Here is a 25,705-nt window from a genome sequence, read left to right as displayed (position 1 = left end):
ACTTTAACTTGCTTTTCCCTTCTGCTTTCTGCATTCTGCCCTCCATGAATAATATAAAAGAGAGTGGGCCAGGGAAGATGGGCCCAGCAGTGTAGAGAACAGGTCATTTGAACATCCCCCCTGCAGTCCAGGCTAGCCTGATAAACAATGAAGACTTCACATAATTCGAATTGGACATTGTAGTGGTCTTCTTTTACTCGAACCCGCACCACCCCCTTACTGCTATTTTACAGACAAAGCTCAGACTTCGGTTAGAGGATGGCCTGCCTTAAAATCACCAAAAGTACTCCTAAGTAGTGGCACCTGGAGGGAACCCAGGCAGGCCGGCTCTCCTGTTCCTTGCCCCAGCACCAGACTACCTCTCAACATGCATTTTTCCCACGTAAGGTAAACATTACCCCACCTCTAAGCATCCCCTACGTTATACATGATACTGAGATCCTGTCAGATGATCTTAGGGTAACCATTTACTCCTCCACAGTTGTATGTTCATCCACGTCGTTCTGAAACTCAGTGCGAGAAGGCATTCATCAGCTCTCTTCTGAAAGGCCCCAAGCTAGGCAGGGGCAGGGGGTGGGGAGGGTGTTCCAGGGATGCCGGAAGCCCAGTGAGCTTGTCTTGAGAAACAGTGAAGTGAAGGTGTCAATGTAAGGGTGGGAATTCTGTCTGGCTCTCTGGCTTCTGCAGAATTCCTTCACAGAGGGAGCCCCTGTGGCTTCCCCAAAAGGGCTCCTCATTCTGGGCCTTGGGGCCCTGGGACACAAGTGCAAAGAAAGTGGCCTTCCACAGGGCAGCTCTTCAAAATGTTCACCTTGGTCATCTCTTTTCCAGGCTAAACTGGCCCCCCTCTTCACCGCAGACTAGGTGACCCCCCCCCCACCCCCACCACCACCACTGCCGAGAACTCTCTCAGTTAGCTAGCCCCGCTCCTTCGCATCCATATGATTATGTAGTGAAGCGAGTCGCCCTCACTGAGTCACAAGCTCTGTGAGGAGGGCAGGGCTGGGTCGGGTCCCTCACCATCCCCTTAGCTAGCGCCCTGGCCACAGAGCCTAGAGCCTTGCTAATGTCTATGGAATCGACCCAGGCAAAGCCAAGGCTGCTGATCCAGCCAGCCCTTCCCTGTGCTGTATCAAAAGACATGGGGTACTTGAGTCTCCGCTCCTTCTGCTTCAGCTTCTCAATGGCCTCCACGTGCTCCTTGGGCACCGATTCGATGAGATCGCTCAGCTCCACCAGGCGCGACTCCACCTTGACCAGCTTCTGGATGGGGTTGAGACTGCCGACCTCAGCGTCGCCGATGCAGACTCGGTACACTTGGTTGATTTTTTTATTGAGCGAGTCGATGAGCTTTTCCTGAGATTGGGAAGAAAAGAGAGCAGAGTCTTTGTGTCAGAGCCCTCACGCCACACCCCTGCTCACTCGCACGGTAAGGAAAAGACAGTCATATGCTACTAACCATTTCCCTTTTCTGAAAAGCAGTCTTCTCAGTACAATATTATCAATCAGTAGCAGTGATATTTACTCTGTAACAGTTTATACTCAGATCATTGCCATGCCTTCTTTTTATAGAGAGAGATTTCGGCCTAGATATGCCACCACCACAGAGCTGATTCCCACTCAGAGTGACCCAGCAGGACAGCAAAGAACTGGCCCTTTGGGTTTTGGAGACTTTAAATCATTGCAGGAGCAGGTAGCCTCTTTCTTCCACAGAAGCAGCTGGTGGGTTCGAACTGCCAACTGAGTGGATAAGCAGCACAAGGCGTAACCCACCGCCTCACCACAGGGCCTTCAAGCTAGCTATAAAACATCATCATCATGATGCGGCGGAATACAGCCTTTTGGTTAAATGTTTGTGTGTCCTATCCCTGGGGCATTCCAGTAGTCACAGCTCACATGCCTTAGATCCTTGTCTACACTCCCGGACAGAGCAGTGCCCCAGACCCTGCACTGCCGTCGCTCGAAGTATGATCCGTTTGTAGGAGAGTGACTTCTAGGCTCTGTCTCTACCCAGAAGGGTGGAGTTACCTCCTAAGTGTGATCTTTCAAATGGCCTTGCATATAACTCTGCACTTGCCTATAAGTGGACACATGGCTGGGTGCATTCTCCCAGTGGGAGGGAGCATCAGAAATTCCCAGCAGACAAATTTCCAGGTTGCCTACAATAAAAGCCCCCCCCACACCTGCCCCCCATCTGCTTTCACTCCCGGTACTGGGAGGCCATTGCAGGATTTCTGAATCACCCACTCAGATAAAGAAAAGACCAGCTTAGACAAACATGGCTGATCCCTGCGCTCAGCCACTAGGCTGTTTGGGCCCTCAGTGCCTTGGAGGAGTGACTGTGTAGTCGGGGTCCATCAGAAGCACAATACATCTTCTCTCGCCGCCCCCAGGGCCCAGCCCTCCCGGGCAGGGAGCTCCACAAACTGCTGGCCTGAGGAACCCCGACTTCCTGGACCCCTCCTGCGTCTGCCCACGAAGATGGGAGCCACCAGAAAGTGAGCAACTGACCAATAGCATGCTCCAGCTCCCAACAGCTTTGGCTCCGGCTTCAGCTCGTGGAGGAAACCCCTCCGGTCACCACAAATCAGGGCAGAGCCACCAACACGCACAAGCCTCGCTCTGCTCCACCAAGGGCTTGCTTCCAACCGCTTCTCTCTCCCAGCCCTTCGCCAGCAGGCTCACCGAGGCCTTTTCTCCCCGATGCAGGAGCATCGAAGGTGCTTCCTGTTTATGTTAAAACCACATTTCTTTTAGAAGACTTGGAGGAGGAAAGAAGGGAAGATGGCGTTTACACAGAGCCCTCTTGCCCCCTTTCCAAACGACCACTTGCTGTATTTCCTATCTACGTGAACAACACACTCCTTATAGAAACTCTGGAATACGGAAGGGGGTAAAAAAGTTACCCTCCAAAGGGCTGAAATCCTGTACGTTGGAAAAGAAAGGGCAATATTGTGACAACATCAAGTAGACCAGAGTATTTCCCCCAAATCTAATGTTTGGGGGTTTGGTGAAGCACAGCAGCTTTGATGGGAGAATTGGATGCCAATTTATGAAGGGAATCTGACGGATAGCACTCGCCTTTCGGGATCTTAAAAAGATTGTTTAATTCCCCTTTGTCAAGCTGAAGAAAAAAGCTCTTTGCTGAAAAAAACCAAAAACAAAGTTTGAACAAGGTAAGCAAAAGAAAAAAACAAACAACGACGACGACGAAACTCATGTTAAGTCAGAGCACCTCCGGAGGACAGGTAGCACGGCCCCCGGGGGTTCCAGGACCATCACTCCTTAGCAGAGCAGAAAGCCCTGTCTTTCCCGAGGAAACGCTTGGACTTCCAAACTGCTGGCTTGTGGTGAGCAGCTCAACTCGTCACCACGGTGCCACGGGGTGCCCCCAGGGCTCCTAAGGCATAGGAGGGGGGATAAGGTTAGAGAGGACGAGATAATCGTGTAGGACACGGAGATGGAGGCCTGGCTCAACAGCACCATGAGGATGAGGGCTTGGACAAGTGTCAGCAGTTCCTGGGACCGCCACCAGGCGGCAGACTCAGCCCTTGGCACCTCGGTGGCGGAGACACTTGGGAATACAGTGGGGTGGGGGTGGGGGGGTGGTAATGGCAGACTGACTATCAGGATGGGAAGGCTGGATGCCTTCTAACAGTGGAATAGGGGGCAAGGGGGCACAGGGGAGATGTGACCAGAACAACGTTTGAAAAGGAATCATCGCATCCAAAATGATGGGAGCAGAGGGGCCCTAAACAACCATCCAGTCGGTGCTGACTCATAGTGAGCCTACAGGACAGGGTGGAACTGCCCTGGTGGGATCCTGAGACTGGAGTAGAAAGCCCCATCTTTCTCCCAGGGAGCAGTTGGTGGTATTGAACCACTGGCTTTGCCGGTCACAGCCCCATGCACAACCACTACATCACCAGGGATGGTAAAGGTACCATTAGAAGGTGAGATACCTAGATGTCACTTAGGGTTCCTCTGGACGGATTGTTTTGTGTGCTGATTTAAACAACCCTCCGGGTTGAACTTGATCAGTTTCCTTTGAGGAAGAACAAATCCAGTGATGAAGAAACCCAAAACCTGAGCTCACTACCATGAGTTGATGCCTCCTCACCGTGACCCTACAGGACAGGGTAGAACTGCCCTGCGTGTTTCTGAGACACCTGATCTTGTTTGAGGGAGCAGAAAGTCTTATTTTTCTCCCGTGGAGTGGGTGGCTTTGAACTGTGGGGCTTATGGTGACCCGAGTGCGCCACACCAGCTCCTTCAAAAACCACTCCCTGCCATAGAAATGAATACGTTCTGCAAATGGAATTTCACACGGAAATCAAAACGAGCAAAACCCTGCCCAAAACAACAGGATGACTCCAACACACGCAATTTTGAGAGAAGTAAGCCAAACACATGGTGCACGTCCATTTACCTATATTTCAAAACCAGGTGCCAATAAAACTATTTAAACGAAACAGGGAAACCACTGGATAATGACTGAATAATGGGAACTGGGCTAGTGGCCGTCTGTGAGGCACAGCGAGGCTGGAAGGAGGCTTCTGGGGTCCCGCTGAGGTTCTAGTGTCTGGTGTGTGTTCACGTTGAGAAAATTCCTTTAGAGACATTTATGATGTGCGTCCTTTTCAATTGTACAAGAACACGTTACACTGGAATTGAAATTATATTTATAAAATCTAAATGTAAAATATCGAATCCAGGAAAGATGTTTGTAGGAGGGGAAAAAAAGCCTTCCCTAGGATCCCTGGTGGTGATGAGTCGGCTGCTAACTGCAAGGTGAACAGTTGGAAACCATCAGTCACTCCGCAGGAGACAGACAGAGGGGGCTCTCTTCTCTCATGGCGAGTGACCGTTTTGGGAACTCAGAGGGGCAGTTCCACCCTGTCTGATAGTGTCACTATGAGTCCGTGTTGACTCAAGGCCCTGCAGTTTTTGAGAAGCGCTGCAGTTCTGTTTTGATCCACAGGAGGTCACCCTAAATCAAGAGTCAACTTGAGGGCAATTAGAAAAATGTCAACTTGCTCTTAAACCATTGTCTTTCACCTCTGGAAATCTGAGAGAACGGAGGTGAGGCGGTGGGCAAATTCTAAGAGGAGGATACTTTTTCCCTTCCCAGTTTTCTTGTTCCATCTCCTCTTTCTAATCCAGCATTCCACATCTCTAGGATCCAGGAAGCATTACGAATCCCACTGTGCCCGCCGCCCCCAGTGTGCACAGCATATAACCAACATTTCATGGATTGTCTTTTAAAGTGACTTTCAGATCAATTCGACCTTTAGTGCTTCGAGCAGCGGTTCTCAACTTGTGGGTCTCAACCCCTTTGGGGGTCGAACGACCCTCCTTTCACAGGGGTTGCCTACTACATCCTGCATATCAGATATTTACATTAAGATTCATAACAGTAGCAAAATTATAGTCATGAAGTAGCAATGAAAATCACTTTTTGGTTGGGGGTCACCACACATGAGGAACTTAGGGGTCACGACATTAGGAAGGTTGAGAACCACTGGCTTAGGGAGCCGGTTGCCTCAAGGTTGAAGAGTCCGCGCTCTTTCTTAATAGTACCTGGAAAGGGACACCCTGCTTGGTAAAGCAGAGGGACAGCCAAACAGGTACACCCTTGACAAGGTGGACGGACACAGTGGCTGCAACAGTGGGTTTGACATAACAATTGTGAGGACGGCGTCTCGTATGTCTCTCCTGACGTGTCCAGACGTGACATTTGGCCACATTCACCCTCATGCAAGAGTCTGAAGATGTTCCTTTTGATCATGTTAGTTTAACTATGGTGCAAGCCATGGTCAAGAAGTCATGGATCAAGTTTGGTCGTATCCTGGTGTCAGTCAGCTCACAGCCTGATGGTGCCTCCTTGTGGGCGTGACCTTCTCATAGGGAGGGTCCTGGGAACCTCCCCCGCTCTTTCTGCCTTCACCACCTGTTGACGAGCCACGCTGAAACCCGTGAGAGCCCTGTGAGGGGGCTACCGTCATTGGAAACACAACTTCGCACCCCCTGGCCTGTGATCTTCCTGCACTCTGCCCCATTGCACGTGGCTGTGTGAGTCTGAAGAGGACTTATGGACTAGTGTTGGACTTATGGACTTGAGTGGGACTGGGCTGGGATGTTTATTGATGCAGGAACACTTCTTGATATACCTCCTTCTTTTCTTTTTGAAAAAAATCATTCTATTGGGGCCGCGTACAACTCATCACAATCCATGCATCCGTGCATGGTGTCAAGCACTTATGAGTGTCACTGAATTTGTTTCTCTATTCGACCTTCCCAACACAGATATCGTATCAGGAAAGAGCAGTAAGTGGAAAGGGACACCACGCTCGGCAGAGAACAAGAGGAAGAATCTCAACGGGAGGGGCTGGCACCGAAGCTGCGGCGCTGGGCTCAAACATGACCACCCCGGGGAGGCTGGCACAGGACTGGGCAGTTCTGGTGCTACTGTCCCTGTGGCTGCCGTGAGTCAGAACCCACTTCATGGCACTCACAACAACAACGACTTGACCACTCAGAGCAGGACAGGCTGTCAATTGCATCACGGGTACACACTGACCGGAAGAAGGGTGTTGATAGGGGAAAGATGAACACCACACCTTGTAAAACTTAGGGGTGCGTGTTTGCCCTGTTATGTACCGACAAGTCAATTCCATACTGTTTTTTCTGCCTCTGCCAACAATGGGGGGCGTACAATTGGCTACAGGCCGTTCGGGTGCTTAGTACACAGCTGACTTATCATTAGCCTATGTCAGAATACCACAGGCAGAGATGTGAGTACCTGAACTTCTGAGTTAAATTCTCCAAAACTAAATAGCCTGGACCTTAATTCCAGTTCTGCTGCTTTTTCCTCTTCTCTCACACAGTTGGCCTTCAGCATGTTCTTGTGCTCCAAAATAAAGTCGATGCTTGTGTTTCTATTGCAAAGAGAGAAAGAGACCCCTGGCTATGATCGGTGGTGAAATTAATGGAATAACCATCACTCAGGAGCTTCAGCTCTTTCCAGAGTGTGTTGTCGAGAGGCTATGGCTAGCAAACTGCCCACAGGCCCCTCTTTTAACACGCTATCAAATACATGCCACCCTTCAAGTGAAAAGCAGAATCATTGCCCACTTGTTGCCTTTACGTCCATCCAGAACTTCTTTCTTTCCCTCTCCTACTTTTGTAGCTCCCTTTGTAAACCCCCCACCCTGCCCGCCCCATGTAGAGAAGGGCAGGCAGAGCTGAGGTGTTAGGAGCTCAAGGCTGCCTGGAGAGCTAAGAGAGAAAAAAATAAAAAGACATTCCGGATGGTGCAGTCAAGTGCGTGGCAGCTCAGGGCAAGGTTGCAGGGTTAAGTCCACCGAGAAGTGCCTCGTTAGAAAGGTCTGGTGATCCAGTGCCCAGACATCACAGATGTCGCCACCATGGAGTGAAGCTGACTCCTCGGGAACTGGTTTCTCCTCCGAGCAGGGGTAAAGGGACTCCTGATGCCATCCCTACAGATTCTGGCAGATACCTTACAAACTCTTCCCCACCTCCACAAACCACATGGTCCAGGATGGGGAGAAGGGGCAGGTTATAAATGGCATCAGAGAATGATTTTTAGGTTCTCACCTCGGAACAAGTGAATCTGTTCTCAAGTTCAATTGCCATTTGACCCACTGTTTCAAAAGATTGACAGTCTTTGGCCCCCATAGACCTTTTGGAACAAGAGTCTAAACATTTTTAAACAGGTGTTAGAATTATAATAATAGGAAATTTTAGAGAAGAAAGGAATTTCATCAAACCCAGCCTCCTTCCCCTAACAAAAATCCATGATATAGTATTTACATTATAAAATAACCTAATATTTCATCACAAAAAAATAACTACTTCACTTGAGGTCACAGACGGGGAAGACACAAAAGAATGTCATCAAATCCAGACTCCTTCCTCTAACAGAAATCCCTGCCCTAATATTTACAGTGTAAAATAATAGACTATTTCATCACAAAAAAATAGCTATTTGCTTCAGGTGACAGCCAGGAAGACACGCTCATCAGCATGATCGTCCAAAACAGGATTGGATTAAGGAAATGACAGCTAGCCAATTAATTCATAGGGTGAAGACTACACTGAACAAAATGAAAGATAGTAGGCGCCATTCCAATTCTTGTCATCTTAAATGAACATGAACTTAATGGATTATAAACGTTTTAGATGATCTTTTATTGTTGCTAGCCAAGAAAATACTTTGAGAAAGGAATGCAAGCGAGGAATGAAAATCAATCTGAGAAAGGGCAACCTCTACCTTTTACAGCAATTACTCTCACTAATACGTAGCCCCATGGAAGTTCCAGAGCAACCAACAGGAATAGCCACATGCAAATGAGTAGAAACCTGTCTCCAGGTAGACATCACCTGTCAACATAAAGCTTCTTTTCAATGGCTTACATTTTATCCTGTATGACTCTTTCTCTCTTATTTACATCTTCCAGATTTTCGTCCACGTCTTGGGAATATTGCACCAAAGTCAGATTCTGCTCTTCCAGCTCTGTGAGAACCTGAAGCAAATCTTCCGGTTCTTTGAAGTAAAGCTCGGGCACCTACTCAATCAGCAATGAAGAACAGAATGCACTTGAAAATACGGTACCTCCGTACTCGTGACTTCTCTAGAAAATACAATGGTGGATAGGAGCCTGGCTCTGATAAGGAGGCACACCTGTTTTCATATCTCCCCCAACATCCGTCCCCATGCTGGGGGAGATATTCGAGAGGGGAAATCCAGTGTTGTCCAGTCATAGTGATCCCATGGGACAGGGTAGAACTGCCCCAGAGGCTTCCAAGGCTGGACATCTTACAGGAACAGACTGCCACATCATCCTCCCTCTCCATCACGGAACTGCCCAGCTTTGGGTCAGCAGCTCTGTGCTTTAATCATGGCGACACCAAGGCTCCCTCGGGAGGAGAAGAGAAAAAGAGGGAAAAGATGGAGAAATGGGGTAGGCGAGGAGGTCAGGAGTCGGAAGAAGGGAGAAACAGGTAGAAGGAAAGGCATGGGAGAAGGAATGCAAGAAAAAGCTAAGAGACCAAATGGACTTCATCTCTCTGCCCACACCACTTAGTCATTTTATAGCTTCCTGATGTTTAAAGATATGTATTACTTTTAAGAAACTTAGTTTTAAAACTGGCTTAAGGAAAGGTGTGTAATCTATCGCAACAGTGGTTCCTCATGGTTTTTGCTCTGCGTTTCTGCGGTCTCACTTAGAGTGGGGTTTGCACAAGGCAACCTCTCAGCAAGAAAGGGCTGTTTTATTGAAGGCCCGTTTTGCTTGTTGTCCCCCATGCATCTCAAAAGATGATGAGCATTCAAAGAGTGCATCTACAGCAATATTGCTGATAATCTGTATCTCCTGAATGACTCGTATTACTGTCTTCCAGGCGTGCATTTTTCATAAACTGTCTCAGGACAACGGTGAGCAGTATGTGTCATGGGTCAACAGCATGCAAATCACGTTTCCTCCTCAAAATGCAGTGGGGAATTTGGAACAGAGCATTCTAATCTCAAAAGAAGAAATGCCATCCCCACTTTTCACCCACCATAGTATTTAAATAAAGGAATATAAACTGGTTACCAGATCATAGTCCATCTCATCATCTAAAAGGAATTCCATACTGTCTTCTGAACTGACACTTTCAGGATAGCTAGGGAAAAACAGAGACAAAGGACATGTCTGATTGTTGACCTTGGTGCTTGGTGTCCACAGGTGAGCTTTCCTCTCTGAATTGCTTGTGAACCCTCACTCAGAAACCGTTCTTCTTCTCAATAGGAATGGGTGGAAAGACGATCAGATTTGATCCCAGATAAGGTTGACATACACAAATCAATGAGACCCCATGGACGGGCCATCTCATCTGAGTCCAATAATTGGAGCTGTAGCTATACAGTAATGCAACTCGTAGAAAAGACAAGAACATACTTTGTCATGCAGCAGTCTGCCGAGAAACCAAGCAGAACAAAGCCTGTGGCACCATCTGGTAAATATTCCCGTGTGGAACAGTACTTGTCTTTTTAAGAGAAAACTTTACATTAAAAAAAAAATCTTTCAAACAGAAAAAAACGAGGAAATGTTGATTGGGGGACTTGCAAAGCATCACTGTCTTCAAGAATAAGCCTGTGACTTGAGAAGCGGCCCTGAAAAAAATCCTTTAAGACAGCGAGTTGGAAACTGTTGGACTCTCACAGAGGCAAGGGCCCGGGGAGCGTAACGGTGGCTTTTGTGTTGTCTTGGTGGAGGCAGGCCCACGGTGGGACTACTCAACAGGGTGCAGCGGAGCTTCGAGACCAAGATAGACTGGGAAGGAAGACCTAGAGGTCTACTTCCGAAGATCAGCAGCAAAGACTCTCTGGATCACAACAGTCTGGCCCACAACCAACTCTGAGGCTGCCACGGACGACAGGGCACCATTTCTGTTGGCCACAGAGTCACCTTGAGCCAGAGCCACTAACCATCGCAAAGTTGTTGTCAATACACAGTGTCAAATCACAGACAGTGATCACAGGGGATGTGAATAAACAGGTTGGGAGAAATCTGGAGATAATTGATAGAACAAAATCATGGGGACCAAGAACAATCACTCAAATAACAAACAAACAAACACTAGCATCGAGTTGATTCTGACTCATGGTGACACTAGGGACAAGGTGGAGCGGTCTCTGTGGGTTCTGAGACTGTAACTCCTTCTGGGAGTAGAAAACCTCCTCTTTCCCCCAGGGATCAGCTGGTGGTTTTGAACTGCTCCACTTGAGGTTAGCAGCCCCAGGTTTAACCCAGCGCACCAAATCACTACAGGGGTCAAAAGAGAAGAGCTGAAAGACCAACTGTATGCCCCCACTATACGTTGGCTATAAGAAACTCACTTCCACGACAAGGCTGTAGATAGCCTGAAAATAAAAGGGCGAGAAAAGAGATACCACACAAACATCAATAGTTTTTAAGATGTAGGAGTGACTATATCACTACCACATTAGTAGATTTCAAAGCAGGCAGACTTACCAGTGATAGAGGCCAATGGAAAAGGGCCAATCTGCCTAGAAGACAAAGCTGTCACAAATGCGTTTGCACCGCACAGAGGATCAGGGAAACACGTGACGCACCACGGACAGAAGTAAAAGCAGCAGCAGACAAACCCACTATTACAGTGGGGCACTTCCCTGCCAGCGATCGACAAGACAACCAGACAGAAAAGCTACCCAAAGAAGGCAGTAGCACCATTAACCAGCAGGATCGCATCCGTCCTTATAAAACACTTCACTCAGCATACCTTCTTTTCAAGCACCCCTGGCCACTCAAGAAAACTCCAGAATTGAAGAGAAATGCATTCACACAGTGTGTCCTCTGGCCACAAAGGAATCGAACTCAAGAATCTGTAGTGAAACATTTAACTTGGCTTTTGATATTTGACTGCTGACTTAACTTTCAGTGTTCCTCTCCCCTTTCCTTTGGGCCCCTGTCTGGAAAGACGACAACTACTGTGAGTTCAGCTTCTCTGGCAGTGGTGGGCAATCTCCATCCTTTGCATGTGGGAACGTTTCTGCAGCCTCACCCGGAATCACTAGGAATGTCCTTTTGCTTTGCCTGAGCCAAGCTGGACCTGCTTGAATCTGCTGAGTCCTACCTGAGAGTCCCTTGCAAGAGTAATACATTTTCTTTTAAATTAATTCATCAGCCAAATTTTGTGTGGAGGTTCCCTTTCTCTCTTGCAGGAAAATCAATAATAACGAAGAGCAAAACTCTCCGAACTCTTGGAAACCAAACAACACATTTCTAAACAATGCAAGAGCAATACAAATTACACTGAACTTAATGAAGGTAAAAATCTACCAAATTTGTGGACAAGGCTAGAGGACAACTTAAAGCACGGCATTCTTACATTTAAAAGGGGAAAAACCAATGTTTTCTCAAAGAACCAATGTTTCCATCCCAGGAACCTAAGAAGAGGAGAGTAAAATAAACACAAAGCAGAGAAAACGAATGAAACAAGAAGCATGAAAATCAATGAAATTGAAAAGCGGAAACCAACAGACAATGAAGAACGCAAAGAGCTCGTTCTTTGAAGATGTTAATCCCGTAGAGGAAGCTCTAGCAAGAATGACCAAGGAAACAAGGAAGACAAACGACCTGTGTCAGACACAAAACAGGAGGTATCATGCCAGATATTGCACAAAAGAATAACAATTGCTAAGATAATTCTATGCACATGTATGTGACAACTTAGATGAAATTGACCAGTTCTCTTTTGACCTCAAGTTGGGGTAGATACTGTGGCGTTCAGTCAGCTCCCCTCTTGGGTCCTCTGATCAGGCTGGTGTGTCCCTTCCCCAGCTGCTGGGCATTTCAAGTGGCCTCTCAACTGTGCCTCTCACTGGGCGTTGCCTCAGTCTTAGGGTACTTCTGCTCTCAGGGGAAGTTCAAAGCCATTAACAGAGAACCCACTTGCTCCATTCTGGGAACACTCTCAAGAGTCGTCCAATCCCAGGGCTCCCTCCCTGTAGGACTGACTGGGAGGTCACAGCAGTACTGGATCTAGTCGAACTGAAAACCACACTAGGTACAGAAAGGCTAAAGGAGATATTTGCTAAGACTCAGTCACAGTTTTCGAGAGGCGATCGAGCATGTACTGTACTTTGTTAACGACGATTTCTTTTTCTCTTGAGGGAGCAGGGCCTTCCTGGAATGCTTTCCTGTTTAAAATGTCCCGGCGACGTTCCCGTTGTTGGTGATGGTGAAAAGAGAGAGCGCATTATTAAGAACGAGTCTTTGCCATCTGGTGCATGGTATTCATTTCTCTGCATGGACAATACTATACAAATTATTATTATTAGAATGATAATCATACAGAAAAGGAGCTATTTTTTTTTCCTACTGAAATTGGGCTCCAAACCTAAATCAAAACTCAAAGGCACACGAGTTGAGGTTGAGCGTACTGTCAGAAAGAGACCACAACTATCGAAAGGTCACAAACCAGGGACATCCATTGTGAGATGTGTCACGGTTGTTCTTTTTTTAACCTAATCATAGATACTCTTAATCACAACTGAAAAAAAAAAATCAAGGGTGAAAATAAAAGCGAGTCCTTTAATCACAACTGCTTGTGGGGAGACCTCTCATGGCTTGGCCTCCCACCCCACTCCCACGTTTCAGTCAAGGTCTGGGCCCCACCCTGGTCTGAAACAGAGCAGTAGATAAAATTCGTCTGAGCACCACCTCCTCAAACTCCCAGACAGCCCACAGGGCGTATCAGCGACAAAGGACTCCCAGCTGTGTTTGTCACTGCCCCCCCCTCCCTCCCCTGGGTAGGACCCAGACAGTGACTGATGACCCACTTGATTTACCTGGGGCTCACCTTCGAGGGCCTCCCCACCTTCTTGTTTGCTCGTGCCAACACTTTCAGGGCTCCCCACCACTCTGCACACATTTCTCTTTTGAAGGACCCTCAAGCCTCGCTTTCCCCACCCTCCACCTGACAAACTCCTACATATGCTTCAAAGTCCAGCTCAGAGGCGCGTGGCTTATACAGGCTTTCCTAAGGGTCTCCGGCCGAGATCGTCTTCGGCTCCTCCCCCCACAGCCCCAGTCTGGATCACTGTGGCACACTCCCGGGGTGGAGCGCTTGCCATCTCTGTGTCTGGAGAGTGCCTGGCACCTGGTAGATTTCCCAGCGCTCCAGTAAGAAACGTAGGCTAGGTGGAGCGCAATGGATCAACGAACCAGGTGGGCTCCACACCCATCTCCACCGGCCCTCTTAGCTTGTCAGTTGACCCCTGAGCACACGTGACTAACAGGATTGTCAGTGGGTTGTTGCAAGTGAGTAATTCCTAGACTTTATTATTCAAGATTTCAGCGCTGAGAACATTGGCGTCACTGCACCCTCCTCCTTTCCGCTCCCTCTGATACCTGGCCAGACCCTCTGAGAGCAGAGTCATATAGCTCAAGTAATGACCAGAGGGAGGGGCGGGGTGGAGGGAGAAGGGTGGTTCCACAGAAAGATGATGGTGGTGCTGAAGGAGATCTCCCACCTGATTGTGGGTATGTTCGAGTTATCTCACTTCTTGTGAGTCCCTGGCCAGTGGCAGTCACCTGGTGGCGACAGGCCTGGTTTGCTGGGCCCTGGGACTACATCTCTCTCAGTGCCAGAAATCAGGCCTGAACCTGGGGAGTGAGGAGGCCCAGCTTGTATTACCATGGACACTTTTGACTGAAGAAACATCCCCTGTCAGTGACATCTTTCTGGTCTCCTCCGGATTGCTTTCTCTTCTCCTTCCACTTGCTGCTTCTAGAACATAAAGCAGAAAGAGAAGGGGGGAAAAAATAAAACACTTCTGAAAACGAGAGCTTTGTCTCAGGTAGAAGGTAAAGGTACTGTGAACACTTCTGTCAACAGAAAGATACGATGGAGCCGCCATGCAGATGGAAGGGGTTGGTCTCAGAAGTTGGCAGAGATGGTGGTAGTAACTAACCTGCTTTGCTGAGCCTTGGGAATGCTTCAAGAGCCCTAGTCACATAGTGGTTATCCATTGGGCTACTCACTGCAAGGCCAGCAGTTCAAAACCACTAGCTAAATCCTCAAGAGCAAGATAGGGCTTTCTACTCTCATAAAGAGGGACAATCTTGGAAACTCATAGGGGTAGTCCTACCCTGTGTTCTAGGGCCTCCGAGAGTTCCATTGACGTAGTGGTTTTGGGTGGCATTGGGAATAAGTCTGTCAGCACCAGGACTGTGAAGCCAGGGAGTGAAGTGGTCCCGCGAGGAAGAGTCTGGAAGCGTGTTAGTTACAGAGGTGGCTCATGGCTGGCCCTCTTCGCCTGACTTCTCTCAGCCTATTAACGCATGTCACCTCTCCACTCGGAATCCTCATCTCTCAGGATTAAAGGCCAAATGGACATTGCCCTGTACGGACTTTCCATAGAGGCTTCTGGACCCCCCAACTCCACTTTGAAACAGGCACCTTCTCTGGTTTTCCTTTTGTGAACAAAGTCCCCCATCTCTGATTTCATCGTGGATATCTTTTTCTGGAGAAGAGTTTTCTGAAAAGGATTTTCTGGACTCCACATGGCTGTCTATTTTCTTTTCGCTTACTAATGGTTCTGGAGAGGGACCAGAAAAGGAGAGAGGGGGGTGGTGACCACATCTGAGGTAGAGTGCTTTGTCTCAGGTAGCAGGTGGTGTTATTGGGAAAAACGTGCATCAACATAACCATTTTATTGTTAGCTGTCACTAGCTGTCACTAGCAAGGGTGCTATGCAGATAAAAGGGGCTGGTCTCTGGGGTAGGCAGAGTGGCGAGGACTGGCCTGGTGGCACCAAGAGATCCCCTTTTCAATGCCAGTCTTTCATGACTCCTGAAATCCTGTTTCCATAACTCCTCAGAAATGAGGTGTATCGGTTTCTGAGAATCCTCTATTTAAGTGACAGATTGTCCTTGTCATTGGTGGCCGCCCCATTGATTGCACGTGTGCAGAGTGGACCTGCTCCACGGAGTCTTCCAGACTTGACCTTTTGGAAGCAGGTCACCAGATCTGCCTTCTGAGGTACTTCTGGTGGGTTTGAAGCACCAACCTTGAAGCCAGTAGTCATGTGTCCCTGGAGGACCAAAGCTTCAGCTATGAAACACAAACAGTCTGCCATGTGACCTGCCTTTTGTGAACCCAACTTTCATCACATGTGATCTCTGTGTTCAATACTTGACACGCACTGTCTCCTGCCATGACCCTCAACACGTGGAAACTAAGCAGGGCAGCCCATCGGTGCTGTACGGGTAAAAGTTGGGGTCACTAGGTGCTGTCAAGCTGGTTCTGACTTATAGCGACCCGATGTACAGAAGAAACACTGTCTGGATCCGTGCCACCCTGACTGTTGTTCCCATGTTTGAGCCCATTGTTGCAGTCATGACATGAGTCCAACTCTTCCACGGCCTTCCTCTTTGTCGCTGCACCTCCACTTTGCCAAGCATGTCGTCCTTCTCCAGGGGTTGGTCGCTCCTGACAACATGTCCACGGTACATGCTGGTAAATGCTGGAGAAACATGTTTTTCCAATTTCTGTGTTGCACTGGTACTCGTACCCTAGAGTATGGCCAGATCCATTCTTAGCCAAAGACCAATCATCTCCGTACCTCTCTCTTCCTCCCTCTCTCTCTCTCTCTGCTTCCTTCTCCTCTCTGATGTCTGCTGTAGAAACTCTCACAGCCTCCACATTGGTCTCCCGAGGCTCTGAACTCCTCAACTCAGGGAGCCACTAGACTCCTTTGGCTACCATCCCCCTACACACACACACACACTGCCCTGTGCTATATCCCACAAACTCTCTCCAGTCACACACACACACACACACACACACACACACTGCCCTGTGCTGTATCCCACAAACTCTCTTCAGTTTGTTTCTCCTCTCTCAGGGACCACTGTCCTTCATAGTCTGCTATCCACTCTCTGCAAACCCTGCCTTCGTGTAGTTCTCTCTTTTTTCAGCTTTTTAAAGAAAGAGAGTGGGCCCTGGTCCCACTGTGGCTGGAAGTTGATGTCTTCTCTGCTGACATGTGTTCCCGCTGTCACCCTTTATTAAATACAACAGAATAATTTACTGACAGATGCAAGGTCTGATTACCCAACAAGCTGGGTAAACCTGGGGGCGCCATCCCTTTCAGGGATTTTCAATGTAAAAAGAGGCTTCGATTCTGTAGAAATGTGCTGTGCAGTTGGCAGATAGATAGATGCCAGTCATACCCAGTAGCCGAATCTTTGGTGCGGTGACAAGATGTGGGAGTGTTCACTACAGATCCGTAAGTAAGCCCACGCCCGCCTGTGCTGACCTTGCTTCCGGGTATCTGGCCAGCGGCATCACTCCAATTGGTTGGACCCAATGCCGTAACTCGCTGTGCTGTTACCTTCCTCCCACACCAAACCATAGAGAATCCGTAGTAATATTTATTATCAACCTTGTCATAAAATAATATGTGATGGTGTAGTTGTAATTTGTTGTTCCATATTTCTCAGATCATATGAATATTAACAACAGAATTGCTTTATAAAATCTTTTTACATTGAGTTGCAACTTTGTTACATTATTAGTAACTGAGGGGAAAAAAGCCATCTTTCCATGTTCTTTCTTTTCCTTTACAATTTCATTCATAAAAAGCGATTGTGATGCAGGCTCACAAATACTAGTGAGGACAGTGTTGCTGTGGTCGATAGGGGCGGTTCGGTGACTTTGAACCCACAGCAGCCTTCTCCATGTGCGTCAGAAGAAAGCACGGGTCCTGCATCAGCTCACTACTGTGATGTTCGAGCCCCTTGTAGCAGAACGATGCGAATGCAGCTCATGGAGGGTCTTCCTGCTCTTCGCTGCCCCTCTACTTACCAAGCAGTGTGTCGTTTTCCAGCGTCTCGTTTCTCCTGATAACACGTCTAAGGAATGTGACAGAAGGTCTCATCATCCTCATTTTAAAGAAGTTTCCCGACTGCACTTCTTTCAAGGTCGATTTGTTTGTTGTTTTGTCAGCCCGTCGCATTTTCAATCTTTCTCAACAACACCTAATTCCAACAGAGCACCTCTTCTGTGGTTTTCATGATTCCTTGTCCAGCTTTCACGTACCGTATGTACTTGAGTATCAGCGGACCCCAATATCTGCCGAGGCACCTCATTTTACCACAAAACCTGCATTAAAAAAGTGCTGAAAAACTCGGCTTATACATGAGTATATAGGAACATAGGAGGGACTGAAAATGTCATTCGCTTGGGTTTTTTGCAATTCAAAGTGACACTCCTTTACGGAGTCATGTGCAGATTTGTCTAATGCACTGTCATTAGATTTCTTGACTGCTGCTTCTGTGATTGTTGATCCAAGTAAAATGAAATCCTTGACAACATCAATCCTTTCTCCCTTATTGTGATACTGGCCCCATTGTGAGGATTTCAGTTTTCTTTACATTGAGTTAGGAGCCTTGGTTGTATAGTGGTTACACATTGAGCTGCAACCCCAAAGGTCCACAGTTCTAACCCATCAGCAGCTCCCAAGGACAAAGACGGGGCTTTCTACTCCGGTAAACAGTTATAGTCTTGGAAACTCACCGGGACAGTTCAATGCTGTCTTATAGGGTCACTGTGAGTCAGCATCAACTGAATGGCAGTGACGTTGGTTTGCCTTGAGTGGTAAGCCATTCCGAAGGCTGTAATCTTGGACCGTCATCAGTAAATATTTCAAGCCCTCTTTGCTTTCAGGAAGCAAGGGTGTGTTATCTGCAAACCGCAGGTCGATAACAGGACTTCCTCTAATCCTGATGCTACATTCTTCTTCACCCAGTCTAGCTTCTCAGATTGTTTGCTCAGCATACAGACTAAATAAGTATGGGGAGGGGACACAACTGTGTCGCATCCCTTTTTGATTTTAAACCACGCAGCACTCCTGTGTTCTGTTCCAATCACGGAGGGCACAGGCTCCACAGGAGCACGAGGAAGCGTTCTGGGATCCCCATCCTTCTCAGTGTTATCTGTAGTGTTTCAGGATCCACACAGTGGAGCCGTTTTGCAGAGTTCAATAAAACGCACATGGACATCTTTGAGGTAGATTCTCTACTTTCAGCCAAGACCCAATGCAATCTCTCGTTCCCCGTCCTCTTCCGAATTGAGCAGTGTGATTTCAAGTATCATTGCAACTGGGCAATAACAACAGCTCTGACAGAAACACTTCGAAGGTTCAAAGAACACCTTAACACAGAGGTTTAGCCTGGTAGGTACAGGCATAGACACAAACTGGGCTTGCAGAATATTTTTTGCTGTTAAGTTTTTGAAAAGAACAATCCAATTTTACTGAAATACGGTGCTACAGTTTTAAAGGCAGTCACTGTTTTGCCACTTTCTTGGACAGTGTCACCTCATGCCGTCAGCAACTCCCACACCTTAGTGATGTCACCGAATCGGGCACGGATCGCGTTGACTTTCTACTGCCCACACCTTCCGACTGTATTGGCTCCTGAGATGCGGTGACGGTAATTGAAGTCTCTTTCAAAGCCTCAGTGACCCGTCGTTACTTCCTGTCTTCCAGAGTCTGTCCATCTTCCTGCATGAAGTCCAGAGTCGTCGTATGAAGTTCTCCTCTCTCCCCAGCAAGTTTCTAGTGACACCTTGATGATCATTTCATGAAATGTGTACATTGATTTCAGAAGAACAGGCAGCTTTCTAACACCAATCTTCCTATAGAAAAAATGGAGCCTTCTTCAATTTAACCAATGCTTATAGGAATAGTGCTTATTGTTGCTCTCTTGGTTTGAACTTCCTTGTCTAATATTTTCAAATTGATCAAGAAAGTAGAAGTGATTTTGTGGTACCTCATAGCACCAGTTTATAAAATCACATATCTTCCTAGTTGTTGGGTTTTTGTTTTTATTTTTAAGGGAGGACTCTAGAAATACTATCATATCGTTTACAAATAATGAATTGTTTTCTCTTTTCATGTATTCTATTGTTTTATATCTAGAATTAACCTAAATTTCTAAATTAATAGCATATAACAGTTAAGGTCCCTCTGGTTCAACTTAAAATGTAAATGGCAATTACTGAAACAAACAGCCAACAAGCACTGAGGCAGAATATTGTAGAATGAGAAATATTAACCTAACTGCAACAAAAAATGTGTACTTACTTGTTAATAACTTTGGCAGGATATTACTCATGCTGTCCCTACTTTTTGATTCCTTTATCCTTTTTAGTGCTTGCTGGGCTTGCCATTGCTTTGGGGACAGTTTCAGCAGGAAAAGTCCATATTTCATATATTCCTTCAGGAGGAATTCTGTTTTTGCTATTTCACTACTCAAAAGAAACAAAGGTAAGAAAGCATCTTCATTTTAAAAAAAAGACGTTATGAATTGCATTTCTTCTGATTATTTGAATATTAATTTACTTATCAAATATTACAATTATGGCCATAAAATGTGAACTTCACTAAGATACGGGGTGAGAAGAGAAACATGAATAGTAATGCCATTTGAATCAGACATGCCCAAATGTATACACAGATAGAATGGACACATAGAATAGTTTTACTATATTTATTACTGTGGGAAATATTGTGTTCATTTTAGACAAACTCTAGGTACACATCATCATAAAACTTTACCTTGTCCTCGTGAGCTGCCCTTTGAAGTCTTATACTCACCACTTCTATATTGTCATTTCTTCTATTTGCTTTCATATTGTCATTTCTTCCATTTGCTTCAGCTACTCTGCTGCTGCCAAGCAGGTTTCAGAAGGCTGTCTGACATCCATTTTGGTCTTTTCCTTCTTTCTGATCGTCTTAATGGATCTTCCTTTCGTTTTCCCTCTTCTTCTTCTTCTTTTCCATCATTTTATTAGGGGCTCATACAACTCTTATCATAATCCATACACACATCAATTGTGTCAAGCGCATTTGTACAGTCATTGCCCTCATCATTCTCAAAACATTTCCTCTCCACTTAAGCCCCCGGCATTAGGTCCTCATTTTTCCCCTCCACTCCCCCCTCCCTCATAAGCCCTTGATAGTTTAGAAATTGTTATTTTGTCATATCTTGCCCTGTCCGATGTCTCCCTTCACCCACTTTTCTGTCCTTTCACGATTCTGATTTTCAGACCTTCTGTCGAGAATGTTAAAATCTATTCTTGTGATGAGCTCCACATCCAGGCAGGATGTATTTAAATTTGAACGTTGGCTTTTGAGGCCTGGCTTGGAATGTCCTCAGCTTTGCCTTGCCTGTGAGCAATTGAGAGTCTGTTCTGAAATCAGGCAGTGAGTTTTGTCTTGACTGACGATAATGAGCTCTTCTCAAAGAGTTGTTTTGTGTGTGTGTGTGTGGACTTCAACTTGTCCTTGTGTACAACAGAACACAACTCTGCCTAGTCCTGCTCCACTTTCAACAGCATGGTTATGTTTGAGCTCATTCCTACAGCCACAGTAGGACTCTGTCCTGTTGACGCTCTTTCTCCTTTACGCTGACTCTTTACCAAGTCGACAGGTCCTTCCTATAAGTCCAAAGTATGTGAGATGAAGTCTCGCCATCCTTATTCCTAAGGGACATTCTGTCTGTACTTCTTACAAGACAGATTGTTCTTTTTTTTTGTTGTTATTTAATATTCTTCAAAAACACCATAATTCAAAAGCATGAGTTCTTCAGTCTTCCTTATTCATTGTCCCCTTTTGCATTGAAAATATCCCAGCTTGGGCTAGGCTCACATTGCTTCTCAAAGTGATATCTTTGCTTAGTCTCCAGTGTGACAGTTTTGCTTTTTAACATTTTCAATAGGTCTTTCACAGCAGATTTGCCCAATAAAATGCTTTCTTGGCATTGATTGCATATCCAAGTAACATCAAATCCTAGGTCATTTCAGTATGCCATCTGTCTTGCAGAATTCTATTCTGTCACCTCTAGTGTCATTTCCATTACCAAGACCATGTTTTCCACATATTGCTCTGGTGTCTTCATTTCCCCTTTTGCATATCAATCACCAATAATGAGCAATGCATCTTGATTGCACATTTGAAGAATTGCAGACTGCATCAGTTCATAAAAATCTTTTAATTGATTTATTTTTGGCATTTGTGATTGGTGTGTACATTGGAATACTAGTCATACTAATGGATCTTAGTTGTAGGACCATGCATGACTGTGCAGGACAGTGGTGTTTTTGTTAGATGGTATCAAGTCCGTTTCAACCCATAGCAACCACATGGACCACAGAATGAACACTACCCAGTCCTGTGCCAGCCTCACAATTGTTCTTCTGTTTGAGCTCATGGTTGCAGCCACTGTGCCAATCCATCTTGTTGAGAACCTTCCTCTTTTCACTGCCCCCTTATTTTACCAAACATGATGTATTTTTCTAGGGACTGGTCTCTCCTGATAACATCTCCAAAGGCCATGAGCTTAAGTCTTGCCATCCTTGGCTTTAGAGTGCACGCTAGCTGTGATTCTTCCAAGACAGATTTGATTGTTCTTTTGGCAGCCCATGGTACTTCCAATATTCTTTGCCAGCACCATAAATCAAGTGCACTAATTCTTCTCTGATCTTTCTTATTCAATGTCCAATTCTAACCCGCACGAGAGGCTATTGGAAATACCCTGGCTTGGGTCAGGTCATAGATGTAGGTGTATGGCTATTACTCTATCCCTGACAACGATGAAATTCACGATAGATCTTGAAATATTCTTGTTGGCGCCGAGTGCAATGCTGTTTTCCTGCAGTTTGCCATTCCCAGCAGAGTAGTCTAATTCCAGTTAAGTCTGTCTCAGCCCACTAACACCTAGAATACTGGCCTTCTATCTTCCCATTTTGTTTTTTTGACAAATTTCAATTTTCCTTGTTTCACATTTTGTACATTCCACATTCCAATGACAGGTGGATATGTGCTGTTATGAATTCCCATCTGGAGAAATAAATGGATGCCATCGTTGGTGCTCTTGGGTGGATTCCAATTCATAATGATCCTACATGACAGAGTAGAACTGTCCGCTAGGGGGTTCTTGGCTGTAATCTGCTCACAAGCAAATTGCCCAACCTTTTTACCTTGGAGTAGCTAGGGGGGTTTGAACTACCAACGTTTTGGTTATTTTTCTAATTGCATTAGGGACTTGAAATAAGAAGGGGCTGCTGTAGCAAGTGTGTTTAAAATAGGCATTTTGTTCAAAGTCATTAGTTTTGAGGAAACCACATTCCAGTTTGTTTTCCTTTTGCTCTCCTCCCCCCAAAATGCAGATGTGAGACATGTAGGTCTTGACTTTAGAGAAGAGGTAACCAGCAAGTTCTCAAAAAGAAGCAGCAAATCTTATCATGACCTGATACCAAGATGTATTGTCTCTTGGATCATGATATTACAGTCCAAGAATGATGACTGTCAGAACCTCTCTTGAGGTTTCAAATTAGTTGAAGTGAGCTCTACTTGACCATAGAATGAAACAGCCCACCCTTGGAGAAAGAAAAGAAGAGGACATAAGTTCATCCTAACTCTTGCTCCTGTAATTATTTGAGATAATTAAAGTTTGTTGTGCCACCCTGGCCGATAAACACATGTGGGGTTAATTGAAGGGCAGAGAGATAAATGGCTCAGTGAGCCTCGCCTTCCTAGTTCTCGGGTCTCTTGCTTTGTGATGGTCGGACCAGGGTGCAGCTGCCTTAGCCAGTTCCCTGCTTCAGCTGGCAAGGCTCACTTCCCGCAGGACATCCCCAAGGATAAGCCACATGGACCTACCCCGATGCAGCCTTGGGTGCTGGAGCAGCTGTGTGGAGACCCCTGACAGCGATGAGATACTTGCATATTCACTGACTCAGCTTTCCTCCTGTAGTCGGCATCATTGCGTGTGTTTTGTGAGATGGAGGAGGCCTTTGTGGATTGGTGTTGGACATATGAGTTAATGTTGGACTTGTGGGCTTGGGCAGCACTGGGTTGGGATGCTTTCTTGATGTGCACTTTATATAAAGCTCTTTCTTATACATCTGAGTTTCTGTGGATTTTTCCTCTAATGTGCCCAGACTCACACATTATTGTTGCTATACTCCCCTGCTTCTAAGGTCATTGTTCTTCCTGTCCTCGAGTCAATTCTGAGTCCTAGTGACCCTATGGAGCAGAGTAGAACTGCCCCGGAAAGTCTGCCCCTGTAAGAGTGTAAATCTTTACAGCAGTAGAAAGCTTCATCTTTCTCCCACATATCATTGCCAGGTTCAACTCCATCATAAGCTGTCAATAGAAACAGTGCTGCCAATTATAAGTACACAACTGCATTGACAGTAAAATGAATTCTAATTTTAGTTAAAATGTGTGGAAGGGAAGTATCTCAGAATGAATAAAAAGGGTGCCTGTAGGAGATCATTTGCTGTTTAGCCCTAATGTTGACTTGCATCTTTTCAACTTATCCCTTTGCTTTGAGAGCTACGAGTTAAGAGACTATGTTCTGAAATCACTCAGTAAAGACCCAGTGGCCAGCCACAGGCCACTGAGCCTTCCTGGTGCCCTGGCAGGTTACTTGCTTTCAGCATTTGACCATAGCTACGAGACCATCAATTTGTAGCTGTCAGGTGACGTCATTGAGACTCCGTGGACAAGAGAATGAAACACCGCCTGGTAGTGCGCCATGATAACAATTGTTCTTAATGTTTGAGTCCATTGCTGCAGTCCCCGGGTCCATCCATTTTGTTCAGGGTCTCTCTCCCGCTCACTGTCCCTCTGCTTTACCAAGCGTGATGTCATTTTTCCAGCGCCTGGTCTCCGGGCCCATCAATTAAGAAGGATGACGCCAAGCTAGGTATCACTAGGTACCAACCGGTCTCACCGGGCCACCGGAGCACACTGACAAAGTGGAAGCTTTCCTGGGCACCTTACCTTTTCACGGCCTGCACTTCCATGCTGGCTTTCTTCAACTCTGCTGTGGTCTGGAGTTTGTTCAGCGTTTCTTGCGCAGCACTGAGATGTCACAGAGATTCGGTAAACATTTTACATTGTGTTCAGAAAAACAAACAAGCAAGAAAAGGAGCAAATAAGAGGGACTGGGGGCAGCGTGAAGAAACAAACGAACATTTTAAGAGCATCCACAGACTTCTGGTCGTTTTCCCGAAGGAACTCCTCGAAAGCCAGCGCATCCTCCTGGAGCTTTCTCTCCGCTTTCACCAGTTGCTTTTCCTTCTGTGCGATGCTGTCTTCATACTTTTTAATGGTTTTCCTCTTGGTAGACAGCGTAAACTGGGAATATGGGAAACCGCAGCTTGTCAAGAACACGAGTCCATGTGTTTAGAACATTCCTAAGCTATTTCAACATTCTCATGAGAAAAAGAGCAAAAGAAACCTGGGTGGGCATCACTTGCATTAGAAAAGCAGTATGTCCAAATCTTTAAGCCGTGGCCTTTAGATCATGTAGGGATTTGATGTGGGAGATAGTTAAAAGGGAGCCTAATTCTTCTCTCCTGCCTTTATGAAGGAATTCAATCTTGGTCCAAAACTAAGGTGACCAGATTTTAACATTGGTAAAGCGCGACACCATTGATAAAACTCATATCCTAACGAAATAGCCACATGGCAGCTGAACACCGTACACCCTAGCTTGTCGTGCATTCTTTCAAAAAATCGGGACTTTTTTAAAACACCGTGGGATGCGGGAATAATTGTTAAAAATTGGGACTGTTGATGTGTGTATGGATTGTGATAAGAGTTGTATGAGCCCCTAATGAAATGATAAAAAAAAAAAATCGAGACTGTCACTGGTCACCTTATCCAAAACGGCTCTGCTCCACGAACCAAAAGTGGCTCAGATCCTCCCCAAGGGCAGTCCCATCTGTTATTCCCCACAGACTGACTCCATGGGGAAAGGCCATGGGCTTCTCCTCCAAGAAGCTGGACCCTGGAAGTCAGCAGCTCCAAGGCCGCAGTGTCAAAGACTCCATTCTCAGCAACAGGCCTCTCGAGGTGCCCAATACAGCTTTGACACCTAGCTTCCATTTCTGTTGTTACAGAATACAAAACAAACACTTGGTTTTGTGCATGAAATGAAGTAATAAACAGCCACATGCTGTAACTTAAATGAGTTTTAAATATGTAAAGAAGATAATTCGGAGGTGAAATAATGAGATCCCTCGCCAAATCCTCTAAGAGGAAAAGAATCCAATCATTCCTTTCTTCACCAAGTGCTGGTGCTCATTGAGGGCC

The 25,705-nt window shown here is 46.2% G+C and overlaps 1 protein-coding gene across 1 annotated transcript in view; it reads right to left on the bottom strand.

The window, feature by feature from the left end:
- CCDC38 (coiled-coil domain containing 38) overlaps window positions 1-25,705 on the bottom strand; it is a 43,008-nt gene that overhangs the window by 9,142 nt on the left and 8,161 nt on the right. Inside the window, exons 5-12 of the mRNA XM_013004077.1 lie at window positions 24,582-24,745; window positions 24,389-24,469; window positions 19,682-19,845; window positions 10,823-10,829; window positions 9,618-9,687; window positions 8,437-8,588; window positions 6,803-6,938; window positions 1,151-1,356 (exon numbers count right to left, since the gene is read on the bottom strand). Of these exons, the coding sequence (XP_012859531.1) occupies window positions 1,151-1,356; window positions 6,803-6,938; window positions 8,437-8,588; window positions 9,618-9,687; window positions 10,823-10,829; window positions 19,682-19,845; window positions 24,389-24,469; window positions 24,582-24,745 (980 nt within the window). The remainder of the gene's footprint in view (window positions 1-1,150; window positions 1,357-6,802; window positions 6,939-8,436; window positions 8,589-9,617; window positions 9,688-10,822; window positions 10,830-19,681; window positions 19,846-24,388; window positions 24,470-24,581; window positions 24,746-25,705) is intronic.

The sequence above is a fragment of the Echinops telfairi genome, unplaced genomic scaffold (genome assembly GCF_000313985.2).
Source record: "Echinops telfairi isolate 266 unplaced genomic scaffold, ASM31398v2 ScPeMD7_2;HRSCAF=8, whole genome shotgun sequence".
Lineage (NCBI taxonomy): Eukaryota > Metazoa > Chordata > Mammalia > Afrosoricida > Tenrecidae > Echinops > Echinops telfairi.
The sequence above is the reverse complement of the archived record's forward strand: the minus strand, read 5'-3'. Positions and strand labels throughout refer to the sequence as shown.